Below are 19100 nucleotides of genomic sequence, written 5' to 3'. Positions count from 1 at the left end.
CCAAGATATTTTTTGCTGTTAAGTCTTGGAACAAATCTCACATCTAACAAGAGATCTCACTTGCTTTCATGTTGACAAGAGGTCTAAGTGGAGGATAGTGTTATAACTTCTAAAGTGAAGTGTCTTGCAGTGACCTGAACTCGAGCTGACCCCAGAGGATCCTTAGCCTGTGAGGCCTCATGGTAATGATCACTCCCTGATGACTGTCTGGGGTTCCCTGATCAAGATTAGCTGTAGACAAAGCAAGCTGCACTTGCATGGTTCTGGGCTGCCTGACCTGTTCCTCAAAGAGGGTAAGGGCCTCATGTTGGTGATGGCTGCCAGAGTCCTAATAAGCTCAGCATGCTCTGGATCCTTGACTATCCTCCCTGTCTCTACCTGTGCGTACAATCCCTCTGGAGTTTTAACCATAGATACTCCATGTCTGGGAAGATGTTGCATCATCAGACCTGTGGGGTTCCAGACAATTGAATCACCAGGGACAGATCTGGTCCTGCTCGAGTGAAGGAATATAGATCTATGAGAATTCATCCATTGAGGTCCCATGTTGGGCGCCATTTGTGACTGGTGAAACTTGATGGATTCTTTCCTATAGCTTTGCATAGAAATAGAGGCCAGGAAGCAAATGCAGGTGTGCCAGAGCCTAAAGCGTAAATAAAGTATCCTGTCAGAAAGCGAGAGGGTTATGTGCTCAAGTGACACTGCTGTTCAGGACTTTTAAGGCTTCTCTGTTGCAGTTGGTTGTCTACTCAAGAAGTGGGATTGGCTTACAGCTTTGTATTTCTGCAGAGTCAAGTGGGATCTTCATTAGTAGTTTTGTGACTTTTCTGCTTATGGCAATAGCACATAGGCAGCAACTGGTAATCACTCAGGTGCTTGTTGCAAATGCTCTTGCATTGCTGGTCCTACAATTGTATAAGCCTTTGGAAGCTTGATTGCCAAGGCCTAGATTTGACTTTGATTATAAAATGGTATGTTTCAGAGAAAATGGGCTACAGGAGAACATTGTCCCAAAGGGAATTTAGTCTAGCAGGTTTAAAATTGCAATAAAGTTTCCAAAGAGTTTGAGGTGCAGTAATAGATTTGGACTCACAGTTGATTGACAACAAAGTTTTGATGTCAGACAGAAATCAAATTATATTATCTTGCCATGGCATATCCACTGGCACTGTCAGTCAACCACACTTCAGGGTATGTAAATGATAATTTGCTTCTCAAGCAAAATTCCAGTGGCTAAAGAACTAGTTTCACAGAACCAGGATGGACTGCAACACCCATTGGTTCCAGTGGAAGTTGGGGCTGAAAACAGAACCAACCCAGCGATCACAAGCACCAACTGATCAGGGCAATGGACTGTGCTGGGCCCTGTACTTGCTAGTACATTCAAGAATTTGGTCTGAGAACACCTCAGACAATGTCTTTGGAGATCTCACCAATTGAAATGCTGGACTTAGAACCCTAACCAAGAAAAGAGAAGACAGAACAGGTCAATCAACCATGTCAGCTATATCTTGGCAGAGAAATATGGGGCAAACAGAGACTCTATGATGGACTATGTCAATCAATGGATTCTTCAAAGACCTCATCGTGCTTGGAGTGGCAAGATTGGCAGCAATTCATAACTGTTGAACTACTTGAGCAAGAACCTTGGCGCATACCCTACATCCGGGACCTGGGGAGGGTGGAAAACTGGGTGGGTCTTCTCCCTTAATACCCTCCTTTAAACATGAAGGAAACAACATGGAAATAATAGTCTTATCCACTTTCCTATAGCCCTTGAACCCGTTACCCTAATTAACTATGCAAAGATTATAAAAAATATAATAACTAGTTTCAAACTTGAACTGTTCCCAGAAGTGTTACAATATGCTTAGAGGCAAATTAATCCTATTACCAGATGTGGGTTTGACCATCAAAGCCTGATTCCTGGTACCAGCAGTGATAAATTGGTACCCTTATTGCCAAGTTCCATGTGTTGCAGGTCTCGAATGTGTCTTTGGGCAAGCTGGTCTAACTTATGCCTGGGGAGGCAGATGTAATCACTTAACCTTTTGTGTATTGACAACTTGAAATTCATACCCTCATTGTTAAGGTCATTGTTGATAGCATCCTTGGCAACTTAGGATGCTTCCTGTATCCTACCTTGACAAAGGAGCTATTACCTGAGTGTGAACTCAGTTGTCATGAAGCCAACAACTGCCAAAATACTAACTATAGTCTTGTTGATCTTCATCACACAAACCAAATTCAACTATGGTCAAACCTAGATCTGAGACTGAGTATAAACACCTGGTTGGTACAAGTTTCCTAAATTGTAGCAACACTACTAATACTCTGGACATGTGTAGGTATTGACACATTTCTGCCTCAAGCATGTAATGACTGCTTTGGGTAAAATCCTTAGCCTATTTTTTGAGGGACAGGTTTGGCTTTGTTGTAATTATTTAGGGTATCTGAACTGGCACATTGAGACCCACAGAGCCCAGGGATTAGCATGCATTATCCAGCTCAAACAGGAGTTAAAGTTTAATATGAACAAATTGACTTCTGACAACTGTGGAGGATAGATTTGAAAAATGAGGTCAAGAACACAGGATGGCATGAAGCAACTTCAGTCTCACAATGTGTCCTAGGAGTCACTTGAAGATTCAAGAGAACTACTTCTCATACACGTCAAAGTGTGGCTGTAAACCTTGGAACACTCACTACCTTTTTAAACTATGACTTTTAATCAGTTATCGTAACTAGCATTGGGTTAGTTGAGAGAGGGAATGCTGCATTGTTTAAGAAAATGGCCATTAATCTGGCATAAATTTTGAAGCTATCTTAATATCTATTTCCCCTGGGAGTTTAAAGGTGTAGTTGAAAGTATTATGTCTGGAAAAAAGCCTTCATAGGCATACAAAACAAGGTGCAGTTCTAAAAGGCTTCTCTTAAAACCAACTTAGACCTGTGAGGGAGCAAATGAAATGTAATTGCCACTCCTAGTGACTTAAAAGAAGATTTTTTTCAAATTCAAGAGGCTAAAAATGAAGTTCTAGGAGTCTACTATCATGCAACTTCCAGAAATAAAGAAGGCACAAATTGTTAACCCTTCCCATTTTGTGTGTTTTGGTAAAGAATAAATGATCAATCTTTGTAGGGTAGTTTCCCAGGTCTCTGTCAGCCTAGAACCAGGGAATCCCCAGTCCACAGGGGTAAGTCTGATATTTTTTTTGGTGGGGGGGAGGTCAAGTTTCCTTGACCTTAAAATTTGATTCTGGGTGTTGTGCTACTGCATGAGGGAGAATATCATTGATAGAGACAGTGAACTGTGATTAAGAAATGAGTTCACCTGTTGAACAGCACAAATAGCATAGTGGAGAATGAGCCAGAATTCAGGATTTTCATGGAAATCTCAAATCTGAGGTGCTATCATGGAGCGAAGGCATAGTTTGAGTACCTGCTTTGAAAGAGTCCTAATGTTGGAAAACCAGAAGTTCGAGGTGTTGGCTGTATCAAAGCCAGGATCACGACCATAGACTAGGATGGTCATCTTCCTGCACATACACATGCCTGTGCTCAAGAATTTCATATACAAGCTCATCACTAAATTCATACTAGATCTGTAGAAGTTGAACCTAGTTCTGCTCTTCTTGTGTATCCTATGAGACTCGGGTGACATGGCTGCTGAGATGTTAAGCTACAGGATGATGAAAGAGGATGGAGTCTGGGTGATCGTTAAGTTCTGGGGCAGGACTAATATCAAGTGAAAGAGGAAACTGAAGGATGGATAATGTGGCATCACATTACCTGGCTGCTCTTAGTAAAAGCCAGCCCAACCTCCTGACCAGTTACCCCCAGAACACAGCTCATGGAAAGTAAGACTTAGATCACTCTTGTTATTCCTGCTGATTTGGAAAGTTTCCCCTAAGGATGCTCTAAAAACTACCTAATACTAGAACTTGGGGCATCCCAAATGCATTTGGTATTCATGAAAATTAACTGCTTGGGTGATGTTTTTGTATAACCAGCTGATATCTGTTTAAGGGTTGCCTTTGCTGGGGCCTCAGTCCTTGGATTAATGCTTTGATGTGGGTTTCTATGCTTGTGGTTGCTTGAACATTGCAGAGCACCAGAGTGGAAGTGCTTGGATGCTCTGGAAGCAGGAAAGACAAACTCATGACAATGAGTTATCTATCCCTCATAAGCTGTTGCCTTTATAGACTGGAGGTTGCCTTTCTACCATATAGGAAATTTGACTGGCATCAGTGACACAATTTTGAGGGCTCAATTTCAGCCTGATGGGTGGATATCTGTAGGCAACAGTTGGAAGACACTAAAACTGTCAATTAGTGCTATAGGCTTGGATGTCTTCAGTCTAACTATGGCTAATATTATTTGAGTGGTGATGAAAATAAGCTGAAAACCCTTGATTGGTTTTGTGTGTACATAGCATGTGAGCCAGTCTAGGGTATCCATTAACCCTTTTCTAGACTGCCTTCTCTGGTCTATTCTTTATCTAGTATACTTACTCATATAGCCAAACTGTTTGCTGCCCAGTGATCACTATTACCTTGTTTTGAAATCTTGCCTTTCTTGAGGGATGAATCTGGAGATTTCCAACACCTCCTGTGTATGCACCTGGAGGATATGTCAGACAACAGTCAGAATGTGGCATTGAAAGTTGGCCTTAGCAAGTATTTGTGGACATGTTTCTTTCTGGATTCCAAAGTGGTCTGATAAGAGGCTTCCAAATTCCTGAAAAACTGGGCCACTAGAAGTAGATCTGCTTTCAGTGTCAGAATTTCTGATGAAGTAATTTATCTGTAAAAGTTTCTATTTAGGCAAGATGCGGAAATGTACTAACCTAGGCTGGGCAATAGTGTCATTGGTGGATGCTGTATTGAGGTACAGAAAATGAAGTTCAGCTGGCATGTTGCTTGGGGTTGGCGATGGTTAAGCATTCTTGTGAATTGGTACATAAGTTAAACTTAGTTTCTTGAAATCAGTTAAAAAAAAAGGTACCTACTATCCTAGTTATGTTGTCATAGAAATTGGTAAATTATATCAAAGATCTTATGTCCTACAGCAATGCAGCAAAAATCAACTTTCAGACACAAGAAATGCTAATAATAGATCCTAAGACTGAAAGTCCTTGGAAACCGTATGAATGGGGTTGGTCAGACTGATTGCCTTCCTACTCCTGGGTCAGGGCGCCCATCTGCATTCAGAGTAGCAATGTCACTATAGACATTGCAGATCCTTGGTGATGACCGCAGATAACGGGTGATGGAGGACATGGACTGCATCTACCACAGTGGGGACTTGAATGAACTTCAGAGAACATGTGGCTTGCTGCTGTTGCACATCATGGAGGGGCATGTTGTTGTGACATTATCTATACAACAAAGCTATATTAAACACCTATCCCTAAAACTTGATGTCAATATTAGGCAAATCTTGACATTTAAGAGCTCCTTTCTGTCTATCAGCTCTTTTCTGTCTATCAACTTTATCAGAATCATGGTGTTGTGATCTAACTGTTGGAGAATTGGGTGTTGTGTTAAAGTGTCATATTTCTTTGAAGAATTTGCTAGCAGGGATCTCAAGTACAAAAGAGTTGCTTATAATTTTGCGGTATAAACAGGAAAAACTATTCTAAGCAATTCAAGTGTGCTAAACAATCAGCATTGGAGTTTATGGAACTGGTATATAATCACTTCTCTATCTACTCTGGAGAGACAAACTGAATATATGTAACAATTCAGTTTAAAACTGGAAGTGGGAACTTTCAACTTTAAGGAGTTTCCCATGATTCAACTCATTGGCTTAAGACTTCTAAAAGTTTACATGTTATATTTCCTTAATCTGAGTTTGCATACCAAAAGTTCTGTTAGCTAAGATGAAAGACGCTCCTTCCTATTAAGGTATATACAATGGTATTATCTTCCCTGAAGGTGGAACTAAGCATATTTATGACCGGGAGATAGTCCAGGGCAATGATCTCTCCATCACTATTTGCTTAACTTCTGGCAGTGATGTCCCATCCCTCCTTTTACTGTTGGCCATTGGAATGCTATCCCATGCAGTAAGTTTCAATTGACTTTCTTTGTATGCATGAGGAAGGAATAGTGATCTCAGGAAGAAGGATAGTCTGTATCCTTATGTATGAAGGATCACAAGATCCTGCGCATTATGTTAAGAATGGTGTTAAATTCATAAATACTATTCATGATACAGTTCCATAGGCTCTGGGATTTTGCTTTCCATCTTCCCATTTCCATCTCTGCACAGATTTCTCTATATTACAATAATATGGACTATAGTCCTTCAGCAAGCCACATGTCACTTAAGTCTATCATGGCATTGTAGGAATAGATAATGGTAGAAAGTCCAGCATCCTTCTGTCAAGATAAAGTTTCATTGGGAATACATCTCTTATTCAGGAGTAGAGATGCATACTGTACTGTGTCTTCGCTTCCCAGTATTTTAGGCTCCACTATACAGTTACATGTGGACATATGTATATATGCTTATCAATGTCAATCATGTATTTCACATGCAGGCTGCCTCACATCAGAACATCTGTTAGTTGTCTGTTGGATTGGGCTTATGTCACTGGGCAAAATGCTTCCAGTTGGGACCGTCTTGTTGCAAATCAGTTTTATTCTTCATCACTGTGTAGTACTCCATAAAATAGCTTCTATCTTTATCATGTATTTCGAAGTCCTTGAGAGACAATGTTGAGGCTTTTTTAACCTCTCAATAAGTAATTGTCTAGAGATGGTAAAGGGTTCCAGGTTGCTGTATTTCAGCTTCTTATCCTTGGGAGGTTTTGAATTGTCACCATCGACAACTCTCCATTTCAACTTTCATGATATTATTCATGGGTAGGGCACTTGGCATTCACTTCTGGCCCCCAGGGATGAGCTAGGGAGTCCCAGGAGTTATCTGTAGACTCATCATCTGCAGCCATTACTAACCAGGCACCAGTTCTATGTTTTCAGTTACTAACTTCCTATTCTACACACTTGCACTTCCCTGGTTCAGACATCAAATCTGCTGCCACCTCCTGATATGGCTCTTTGTACACAAATGGCTCAATGTCATTTGCATATGATGCTGCCTCATACAACTGCTATAATGCATGTAGCTCTGCTGTTTTGTAATAGGCTTTGTATCAGCACCAGAGTATGTCATACAGGATCCTGCCTCTGGGCCAACTGACTAGCTTTAACAACTTCCTTATGTTCTATCAGCATGGTAGGGAAGGGATGCTGCCACTCCCCACAAGGACATGCTCTTGGACAAGGGAGCAAGCTCTGGCCCTTGGAGCCAAACTGGAGGTGACTTACCTCTGCTGGTGGAGTTGGGTTATATCAGTAGCTATATACACTTACGACTTTGTACTATGTTGTCATTTTATCAAGTAGATGATTTGACTTTGTTCAGGGAATCATGGCAAATTGTGCTTGCTTTATCGAAGTTCATTTCCACACCACTGCCTGGTAGCGGCTTGTCCTGATGCCTGCAGGCCACTAACCTGAGGGTATAGAGGCTCCTTGCCCACTTTTGTAATGTCATGTTGCCTTCATTCTCAGAACAAGGGACATTCAGGCTTTCAAAGATCTGGGTGAAACTGGATAGTACTTGGGCCACATTCTGTCCATCACAAATTGGATGATTTTAAGTATCCTGGAATTCTGCTTCATAGCACCTCCAGCCTCTTTGTACATTCTCTCATTCAGCTGCAGTTTGAGAAGTTTCTGTGTAGCCCTATAAGAACAGTTCATGCAGCATAGTTCCTCTTGAGCCACAGAAGATACTGTCTTATCTATTTTTTTGGATGTTCTCGTTTTCTAGTTAATAAATGGATTACTAGTACTGTCTCAACAGCTGAGAGTTTACTTTTCCTTGTGCTTCTGAGGCAACTGAGGACCAGCCTGTGTCTCCTTAGTTTTCTCTCCAATGACCTTATAGGGTTAAAGCTGTGCTATTGAATAATACAGTGGGAATGTAGGCCTCTGCTCAAACACAAGGACAGCAGGATACTGAAAACAAATGAACATGAAAAACACAGCTAATGATTGAAACTTGGTATCAGAGCAATGGAAGGGAAAGATAACTGATCCAGGAGCCACAACACCTGGAAGACTTGCAAAGACAATCTAGCATTGCAGTTCAAGAGTTATGCACTAACTTCCAGAGGGTGGCTTATTTTTCAAGACTGAAGAGAAGTTCTCAGGAAAAAGTAAGTGTACCAACCTGAATAAATTGCCATGATTTTCTGCAATTGAAGTGTGTACTCAGTCTGTTTGACAGCTTTAATTTTAATACAAGCAGGGCCACTTTGACTTACCCGCCCTATGATTTTTGACGGCATTGATTACCTTTCTTAAATTCCTCATGCCACAGGAAAATACTAGAGAACAAGAGCTACACTGACCCATGCCTTTGCCTTTAATGGATTGTTAATTCCATTCCAAAAGTTGATATTCCGAGTGTCTTCCAAAATGAAATTCATACTCATGAATTTCTTGGGCATAGGGAAAAACACATTAACTAAAGGGATATACAGAAGGATGACTCCACTTCCTATACTTTCTTCTGAGTTGTGTAACTGACAGGGAATGGTGCATTAAGCCTTGTAGGCTCAGCCTAATGTGGATGACAAAATGACAAAGTCAAGTGAATTACAGGTGACTAGGCAAAGTGTCGTGTAGCCTGCAGAAGATGGCCCCTCTTCAGCTCTCCTTGGAACTCGCATGGAACTTGCTGGTCAGGCCTGACAGTTTTTTTTTCTCATACAGTAACATTTGCATAAAATGTCATTTACATACCAAGTGTTCATATGGTGCCTTCAAATACCAATGCAAGCAAAATTGAGCTTATCTTTTTAAAAACTAATTTTATAGGAAGACACCCTAAAAATTTGGAACTGTTGGTTACTCACCCCTTTAGCACATTCCTGAAACTAACTTGAGCAAAGTTGAAACTAGAAGCCACAAACAAAATCGGTGGGACTTGAAATGCATGGAAAAGTCGCTGAATGAGTCATCACCTGCCTCACTGGATTTCCATTAACAAATCTGTGAGAAAAAGCTGTGAGTTGAACACAGAGCTTGATGTGGGACATGGGTTTATCAATCTTATCTACTAGGTCAAACACCTGCCCGTGAATTTGACTCATGTTTGAGAGTTGTTGGTTTTCCACAGAAGCTGGAACTTAAGACACTGGCTCATCGTACTTGTGATTAATCTACTGTGAAATTGACCTCCTTGGTGGTTAGTCTATAGGTGACCACATGTTACACTTAGAACTGAAGCGAGTTATCTTAAGTGAACAACCTTAAGTACAATCCCATGTTTCCAGACTTTTTAAAATACACACCATTGTACTTGAGCAAGCATAAACCATCTAGTTTTGTCTTATGGAGGATGCACCAATGCAGTAAAATGAACTGGGGGACCATTTTTTTAGTATCTCCTCTACCATTTTTGTTCTGTGGCTATCCTTCCTGGCATCCCTGTAGAAAGACAGTTCTTGGACTGTCAGTCATGGACTTTGCTGGAGTCCAGCTCCAGCCGAGTTCGGAGCTCGGGAAGGGTGCGTGGAGTCAGCGATAAAGAAAGACACAGACACTTGGTATGTTCTCACAACAGCTCAAGAAAAAACTGTCCTTTTTATTTACTCAAACCCCTCTCAAGCTTCTGCACAAGCAACTATTTTATTTTTACTTCAAGACTAAGGGGGCATGTACAGACATTTGGTCACTCGGTCTACACTTCAAGGCGAAGCAGGTGCCCCTAAAGATAATTCTGCAAAATACTGTATTCATATTCTTCAAAGCAAGCTATTATTCTTCAACAGTAGCCATGGAGCAACAGCCAGGACTCCAAGGCCAAGGCACATGTGATTATCTGCTAATCAGTAGTACATTCCTGCCAGATTTCTACTTCTACAATTTACCCTTCATTTAATGGGAAAATAGGTTACAAGGGAAGAAACCTAAAATCCAAAACAGAAATTTCAAATATAAAATCCTCAAACTAAAAACTCCATAACCCCATAAACAATGAGACAAAATCAAAAGCATTTTTCTTTAATAAAAGCATCCTTAATTCCTCTAGCTAAAAATTATAAAAGCAGCTAAAACAATCACATTTCCTACACTCCTAAAAATTGCAAAGACAACCTAGCCTTTGAGATAATAATAACTATATTTTTTGCCATAGCAGTTTCAGCTCTCACTCCCATCACTTGCATTACTTTGTAAAATACTTATTAAGCCATTTCCCAGAAGGCATGCTATATGTCTGGGCCCGATTTCAGAGCAATGGGTAGGTACAGAATAAGATGTCCCGAAATGGCATGAGTTTAATTGTACTCCTGTGGGCAGTTAAAAGCCCACTCACCAAGACATTATCAATAGCATTAACTCAAGCTCATGTTGGTGATAAAAGCCATCCCACAGGGACAAACAATGCCTCAATAGATTACAAAATTCTTAATGGAGTGCTTGAGTGTCCAAGCAAAAAGGTGGTGAAACTGTGTCAAGGTGGTCAGAGAGAAATCCGTTGGGCCCTGCCAAACAACTGGAAGCTCCCCCGCGCCCTGCCAAGCAGGGGAGCTGTTCTCTTCACACCTTTGTGCCATCCACACCTACTGCACGGACCCCAGCAGGACTTCCTGAATTAGAGAGACAAACTTTAGTTTGGGACAATTTTTATACCTGGATTGAATGTAACAAATTTGCTACATACTAACTATACTAGTTGGGAAATCATCCCAGAATGTAAGATTAGCTGTCTAGTCTGCAGAGCTAGGAAAAATAGCTGGAAACAAGGTTAAGTGCTAGCATGGGCTAGTGGCCTAAGAATATCATCCAGCTCTTTGGGGGACTACGGGTTACTATCTTGCACATGTTTGGAGTATCTTCAGATGGTAGCTCTTGTCTGGCATGTTTAGGTTCACTTTAGAACTTGCAGCATGGGCCCGGCACAGTGGCACAGTGGTTAAGGTCCTTGCCTTGCACGCCCGGGATCCCATATGGATGCCGGTTCTAATCCCGGCGGCCCCACTTCCCATCCAGCTCCCTGCCTGTGGCCTGGGAAAGCAGTCGAGGACGGCCCAAGGCTTTGAGACCCTGCACCCACGTGGGAGACCCGGAAGAGGCTCCTGGCTTTGGATCGGCATAGCATCGTCCCTTGCACTCGCTTGGGGAGTGAATCATCGGATGGAAGATCTTCCTCTCTGTCTCTCCTCTCTGTATATCTGCCTTTCCAATAAAAATAAAATAAATCTTTAAAAAAATTTCAGTTCAGGAACTATCATTTTGGAGGGATCACAGATACTGAAGTTATTAGAAACAATTGTCACATTTCAAGACTAAGTATTTGAAAAGTGACTAGCTTTTGACCTGTTTGATCTTTAAAAACAGCTGGCCTCTGCCATGGTACAGACCAAGGATAGCAATGACCTTCAGGGTCTTCGCTCTAGCAGGTTTGTTTTCCAAGCTCATGTAGAGCCTTCCCAGCTTTGGTTACATGCATGCCACGTAGAGAGAACACACAGGGTAATGCCTTATGTAGGACTTCAAGATGTTCTGAGATACTTCCCAGTCCTGTAAGTACAGATGCCCATGGCTTGGCACATGTGCAATACATACATATCACTGTTCTGATCAAACACCCAGCTCATCTGATTGGGCTCATAGGTTCCCAACTGTTTGGCAGGGGAGTTACAGTGGTTGGCCTTCTGGAACAGCTGACATTGTGCAAGTAACTGATCATGTGTTAAATGGTTTCAAGTTGTGCTCCATACTAGATGAGTAATCACTTAACAGGTCATTTTGATCTGTTGTTCTGTACTGGAAAACGATGTCACTGAAATCATCCTTATTAGGATGGATCATGAAAACTTCAGTCAAAAGTAGCCTCAAGCCTTTTTGTGAGGCCAATCCATTTTTTACCTGTTATAGGGTCATATTAAAAGCCTCTCCAGGGAAGGGCAGGATAGCTAATATCCTAATGCTTAAGCCGGCTTCTCTAGTTACCTATTTCCTACACTTAGGTCATGCTGTAGACCCTCAGGTGCTGGCCCACATCAATCTACTCCTAGGAAAATAGATAGGATCCAAAGTTCTTATATGCTTATGACACAATAAGATTCAAATGGTGTTTGTTCTGAATGCTCATGCTCAAGGAAGTGTCTATAAGAGCTGTGTCCTGAAAGCACTTCAAATGTGACTGAAGGAGCAAAGTGTTGGCTATTTACAGGTAGAGTGGTGATGTAGAAGATTGATATGGGAATAGTGACTTCTTAGATGATAGCCTCCTAAACAGTGAAATCCTTTTTTTTTTTTTTTTTTTTTTTTTTGGCGTATGGTAAAGTTAGGGTAGGCTGTGATGTTTAGGAAATTCTCAGCAAAGTAGAAAGGCTCACTCTTGTCCCAAATCCAGAGTGGTATCAGACCCATCAAGGTCTCCTTATACCCCAACCTCCTAGAAGGGGATCTTGATCTTCAACTGCAATCTTCTATGGAATGGTCCATAGATGAGTAAAAGAGCAAGAGGCAGAATGACACAACAATGAAGCAGGAGAGCAGGGACCCTGTATGGTAGCCAGCCTGTAAGCTGTCCCTGACTTCTGCTTCCTGGTATTTATGCCTGTGCTAACCCTTCCCCCTTCAGTATATGACTATATCCTAAACGAATAGCTTGGCAGGCAATGGGTTTCTCACTTCTGAGATGAATTAAAGAAACCATCCTCTAACCAGTTTGGCTAGAATACAGAAACCACACATTACAAGTTCATGGACAGAGGGGCTCAGGTGCACAGAGGGCCTTTATGCCTTGCCTTGACAACAGGCTAGGAGGAGCTCAAGTTTGCTGGCAACTGCAGCTTGGAAGTTACTGCCATTTGACAGCTGGCATGTGAGTCCACTTGGACATAGCACTTTACCATGCAGGCCCTAAACTGAAGACATAACCCTCATCTTAAGCAAGAATAGAAATTGATAAGGAAACAAGTAACAGAGAAACACTGCTTGAGCTGCAACTTTGTTACTTTTAGAGATGAGATGGAAATCGGCCATCTCAGGAAGCTAAGTCTGAGAAACTTCTCACTGAGATCTCATTTCACTTGATGGTAGACCTTCAGTCCTGAAACCAGTTTGGTTTGATCCATGTGGAAATGTTGAGCAATTTCATCTTCTGTTAGCTCTTGTGGGAGGCCTGGTGACAGACTTAACACCTCAATCTTTAGCAAGCTTGCTTCCCTGATAAAGTTCAAGCCAAACTTTTTCTGGGGCAGTATTTGTGGCTTCAATGACCTATGATCTTAGTTTCTCTACAAAGTTAAGTGTATTCAAACAAAAGGAAATAGTTCAAAAAGCTGAGACTGTCTCCATTACAGATGGTGGTGCCCTGGCAAGGTGTTTAATCACACTTCCCCACAGGCTTTGCATTCTGGTCTGGCATTAAGGATGGTGGGTGGGCATCAGCTGCTGTTAGGGTTAAGTGCAGCTCCTCTGTGGAGGAATCACCTGTTGAAAGTGGATCAAAAATTCGAGTTTCTGGAGCACCTGTCACACAGGTATGTGCAAGCCTGCCCTTAGGCTGGTTTATTCAATCTTAAAATTCAGGTAAAGCACCAGCATGTTACCCGATGGCCTGACTTGTACATGATGTGGGCAGTACGACACACCCCTGTGTGAAGAATGTGGGGGCCTAAAAAGATGTAAGAGCAGGCCTTGAGGGACAGGTTGCTCAAATAGTCCAAATGAATAGTGAACACATGAACAGGGAATCTTTGCACTTTGCTCAATACTATAAGGTTTTGTTACACAGCCAAAAATGACACTTGTGCAGCAGGAAATGTGTGTATTGCCCTGTTCTACTGCAGAAAATGGTCTCATGAAGGTTGCTCTGAGTCAGCAAAAGAGGGATCTTAGTACCTGCATGCAGGATCCATAGGCGATACTGTGTTCTGCATGCATACAGCTGCTTTCTATTCTTGAAGACTTGTAATTCCTTGAAGCCTGGCATAGAGAATACCATTAATAACTCAAGGAGTTTCTCTTATTCTTGGCTTTCTGTGCAGGCATTCCAAATTTGAGATTGAGTCTGCCTTGTTCTGAAACTACTTGATTCAATGGGAGTGGTCTGTAGGTAGGGTTGGCATTTACGGCTCCTTTCTCTAAGAAGGTAATCTATTAGAGCTGTATGGAATCTAGGACAAGGTGTAGTTTCAACTCTGAAGCTCTGAACTTTCTCTTTTTTTAAAAGACTTATTTATTTATTGGAAAGTCAGATATACAGAGAGGAGGAGAGACAGAGAGGAAGATCTTCTGTCCGATGATTCACTCCCCAAGTGAGCACAATGGCTGATGCTATGCCAATCCGAAGCCAGGATCCAGGAACTTCTTCCGGGTCTCCCACGTGGGTGCAGGGTCCCAAGGCTTTGGGCCGTCCTCAACTGCTTTCCCAGGCCACAAGCAGGGAGCTGGATGGGAAGTGGAGCTGCCGGGATTAGAACCAGCACCCATATGGGATCCTGGCACGTGTTCAAGGTGAGGACCTTAGCCACTAGGCCACGCTGCCAGGCCCTGATGCTCTGAACTTTCATAACATTCAGGATTTGTGTCACTGATCCTGGCTAGTCAACGTGGTATTGTTACTCACCTACTTCATTAGCTACTCCAAACCGGCTGTGCAAACTAAATGTCACACATGTAGCTTCAGTGGGAGGTAAAACAAACATAGGTCTCCTGGGGACTTCCTGGAAATAGTATCTGGCTGGAACATAAGCCATGTGTTATGTAAGATGTTTATAGTTGTTGTCTGGAGAGTAGAGCCATCTTGTGTCTACTGAGGTAAGATCATATGAGCAACACAACACAATATGGAAAGCACCTGGTACTCTAACATTACAACAGGACTACTAGTGGTGACTTCTAAACCAGATTACTGTATAGAGAATTCCCATGTTGGTGTTTCTGCAAATGTCAAAGAAAACTGCAATTTCAAACATGGCATCAATTCATTTATTTATAAAAATGTTTCTATGAGACTTACAAGGAAAGGGGGGAACAAAAAATCCCCTGCTTCAGTGCCATGCCATGCCTGTCACAGTGAAGACTGGTCACTTGCACAAAAGCAAACAGCACAGACCCAAATGTTTTACTCTTGAATTAAGAGAAATTTCCCTATGTTAAAATGGCCTCAAGCCATTACCCAATTTCAACTCATCAGTTGCTTAATCACTTGAGTGAACACTAATTTCTGAAGGATCGTAGTTACATTTCACACTGACACCCCATAGAACAGACTCTGAAAAATGATCTGGTTGCAAGTATTGGCCTTGGGTAGGTGATTCTAGAAGCATTAGGGAAATAAAATGGGGAAGGCAGCTGTAGTGGGAAGTGGAATTGGGAGGGTAGGTGAGGTGAGGTTTTTTTTTTTTTTTTAACAAACAGAAGTTTATTGCAGCGGCTTCAGGAAAGGGCTGTGGGTTAGAGGTCTTGAGTGGAAGCTACGTAGGCAGTCCTTCTATGTCCTCCTGTTGCATCTGAGCAATCAGCTGCTGCCGCTCTGCGGCCTGACGCATGCGCATCATGACCAGGCTCTCATAGTCCCTCTCCGACAGCACCGAGTCCTTTGGCAGTCCTGAGTGGCCAGGGCCCACTTCAACTGGCTGTCCCTCCAACCAGGAGATCTTCAGCGGGTTATCAAGCAGGCCCACTTCATTCTGCACAGCCAGCTCCGCGGCCTTGACAGTTGCAAACTCCACCACGGCTGTGCCTGGCCTCTTACTGGAAAGCACCAGGTTGAGAACTTGACCATACTTTTGCAAAAGCTGCAGGAGAATGTCTCTGGAGTAGCCGCCATGGGACTCGTCCTCCTTGTTGCACTTCCATCTCAGCTTCAGTTTGGGGGTTCCTTGGGCTTCACCACCTTCAGCCTTTCCTCTCAGCTTCTGCTCCCGCTCCTGGCGCAGCCGCTCCTGGATCAGCCTCTGCTCCTCTTCTAGCAGTCGGGAGCCTTCTTCACGGAGGCGTTCAATCTCTTGTTCGAGTGTCCTGGTCCTACGGCTCTTGTTCTCCTCCTCAGCGCGCTGGGCCTGTGCCTGCCGCTCCCGGGCCTCCAGGTCAAGCTTCATTTGCTTCCTTTTCTCATCAAGCTCCTGGGTCCTCTCGGCTTTCCGCTTCCTGGCTGTCCTGACCTTGTCATAGGCGGCCCTAGCTGCGGTATCGGTCAGTACTTCCAAGGCCTGGGAGAGCTGGTGGAAGAGTTCAGCTGCTTTAGGATTGTTGGGATTTTTGTCTGGGTGGCAGGAGAGGGCCTTTTGCCGGTATGCCTTCTTCACCTCTTTGTCCGCAGCCTTCTCCTCAATGCCTAGTAGCGCGTACAGGTCCATCTGTAACAGCTCCTTGGTGACCGCCATAGTTCCAGCCCTCTCTTGACTTGTAGGAGTAGACGCGTGTGCAAGACCTGCCGGATGAACAAAAGAACCCAATTTTACTGAGCACTCAGATGGAACAACACTGAAGACTATGTGTAGACTGTCACGGGTCAACCCAATTATTCCTGCCTTTCTTGCTTGACACTGCAGTGTATCTTCATCTTCCTAGCATGCCAGTCTCAAGAATATTTACTTGTTCAATTGCATGTCAAGGTGAGGTACTCCTCAGGTAAGAGTAACACTCCAGGATTGAAATGTGTACCCCCAAGTTTGCAACACATGCTCACTTAAATTGCCCACATTGTTAGAGCTCACAGGGAAGCTACAAGCAAGCTGTGGGCAAATGCATCATGACTGGTCTTGTTACTTGGAAATTATTATTGGTACTTTTTTAAAATGAGAACTCTCCAAGTATCTTGTTACTTGGAACAGGATGACAGCACTGGAAACAGACTACAGAAGGGTTCAGATTTAGGAGGTACAGCAAGCAAGGCGGGATGGGAGGGTATCTTGTCTGCATGAAGGCAGCCATTCTCAAAAGTGAATGGATGCACTGATGGAGCTGTGGAGGGAATGATTAGCTCATGTTTTTTGAACAAGTGACTAGTCACAGTAATTACACCTTTCGTTACACTGATAGTCTCTTCAGTAGAAAGTCTAAGTCCTTACTGACAGGATCTTTTGCAGTTTGTTTCTACACCCCATTTCACCATTGTAAGTAACACAGCAATGGAAATACAATTGTAAACACTTTGAACAAAGTAAAATTGTTACCCCAAATTACACAATGCAATGCATCTTTAGTACATGGTGCTTTGAAGGCTATACTTCCGTGTTAGGCAAATGCAAGGCAGAATTCTGAGAAATGGTTTAGACAAAATGAACACGAGACTATCGGGGCCTAACTCTGGGTTTTGAGATTGCCATACACTGTGGGCAGTTATGAGTTACTCTACTTCTGGTTATGCTTTAGCCATTTCTGCTTTTAAAAAAACCTAGTTACTGGTATACCTGGGTTTTATGCAGAATTTGTACCTTACATTAGCTTTCATCTCCAGAAATTATTTTTCAAAGTAGTTTTCCCTTCTGATTCTCTGAAGTAACAGAATGTGTGTAGAAAATGTGGTCTCCTAGTCTCAAAAGCTAAATTATTACCTGTGTGAAAGAATTACTTCAGGTGGAGGAAGCTCTAGGTTGTAAACATAAGCTGAGTTTAGTATAAGTGAAATGTTCATTTTGCCCTGTGAGCTTCACAGAAACAAGGTCCAGCTTCTTTGTTGGGGTTCCATGCATAGCTGTCCTATTGAGGGTTGTCACTTAGGACATTTTGAATTGTCCTATTAGTTTTTACCCAACATCTGAAGGTAAATCACTTGAATTCAAAGGAGCTAAAAACTTGATCAGTTTAAGTTGTCTCTGAATCCTGAGTGAAAATTGACTTTCAGCTAAAATGGAATTTCATTAGTTTAGGTTCTACAGGGACAAGATTTTGGGTATAAGTAATAGACTGGGGAAGTGATTCCAAGGGCACATGACTGATGGCATGACAAGGAGCTTCTGATTGTAGAGAGTGGTCACTGTTTTCTGCTGCCTTACCAGTGCAAAACTCCTAAGTGATGACATGTTTTTAGCTCTGAACCCCTCCTGCATGTCCTGATAGAAATTGCTGCCTGGGATGCCTAGGTCAGAATTCACAGGCTAGGTATGTTTACATGGTACTTGGCATAAGCTACATGCATAAGTATTGAGATTTCTAGAAAGCTGACAGAGGCAGTCAAGTAAGCATGCACACCTAAAAAGAAAAATTGATGCCCTTCTCCTTTGGAGCTATTGTTCCTGGGACTGGGCAAGATGAGAGTTCTTGAGTAGAATTGGGTCATATCAAACAAATGCCAAGATAGGATTGCACACATAAGACCTACCGGTTGTCATTTTGAAGTCCCACATTCAGTTATCTTAAAAGCATTGGGTTGAGTTAAAGGCCTGATTTTGTAAATTCCTATTTTGAATTTTTGAATTTTACATAATTCTGTAGAATCTGGGATTCACTCCCTCCTAACTCCCACTCCCACCCCACACACACCAAACTGATTTGTTTTAAGATGGAGCTGGCTGGCAATTGCAAGACTGCAGCATTAACTTCCAAGGCAATTGCAGAATTTATTAGGGGAATTAGAGCACGTCAGGGATTCCTGAAAAGAATCTAAGTACTTGGGTGTCTAACAAAAAGCAGACTGAGGAATTCGAGGGTAGACTTGGCTTTATTGTTAGCAACATATTGATCTTTCAGTGGTTCAGTAGCCTGAATGTTTACCATTGCCTCAGGATGCTGAAGCCTGTAGGGAAAGGGATGAAACCTGGCCAAGTTGAGAGTGGTCATGGGACTCTAGTCAATGTTCCAATAACAAATGGTGACCTTTAAATACCTGAAAGGAGGCTGGAGGAGCACTCTACAAAGTTGAAGAGGATGTTAGCTGGAATGCTTGCTTGGCAGTGAAGGTTTAGATGTTTAGGTGTGGTTAGTCATGGAGTGAAAGCTGCTGAAGAGAAGTTCCATGTTGGACAGCAATGCAGTTGCCTTACCCTTGCTGTTGCTTCGCAGTTGGAACTCTCACACTGTATTACTTCTGCAGCCCCAGCTATGTGAAAAAAT

General features: G+C 42.5%; 1 protein-coding gene across 1 annotated transcript; it reads right to left on the bottom strand.

Annotated features, from left to right (window-relative positions):
* Positions 1 to 15442: 15442 nt before the first annotated feature.
* Positions 15443 to 16435, bottom strand: LOC121147216 (dnaJ homolog subfamily C member 17-like). Its single transcript, XM_040967016.1, has one exon. The coding sequence runs from the start codon at positions 16427 to 16429 to the stop codon at positions 15518 to 15520; it is 912 nt and encodes a 303-aa protein (XP_040822950.1). The 5' UTR covers positions 16430 to 16435; the 3' UTR covers positions 15443 to 15517.
* Positions 16436 to 19100: the final 2665 nt, after the last annotated feature.

Source organism: Ochotona curzoniae, unplaced genomic scaffold (genome assembly GCF_017591425.1).
Source record: "Ochotona curzoniae isolate NIBS_2020 unplaced genomic scaffold, NIBS_Ocur_1.0 scaffold_4506, whole genome shotgun sequence".
NCBI classification, from domain to species: Eukaryota; Metazoa; Chordata; class Mammalia; order Lagomorpha; family Ochotonidae; genus Ochotona; species Ochotona curzoniae.
This window is presented reverse-complemented; position numbering and strand designations above follow the sequence as displayed.

What these genes read in the sequence shown, in the direction of transcription:
- LOC121147216 (XM_040967016.1), bottom strand. Translation starts at nt 16,429, where the DNA reads ATGGCGGTCACCAAGGAGCTGTTACAGATGGACCTGTACGCGCTACTA.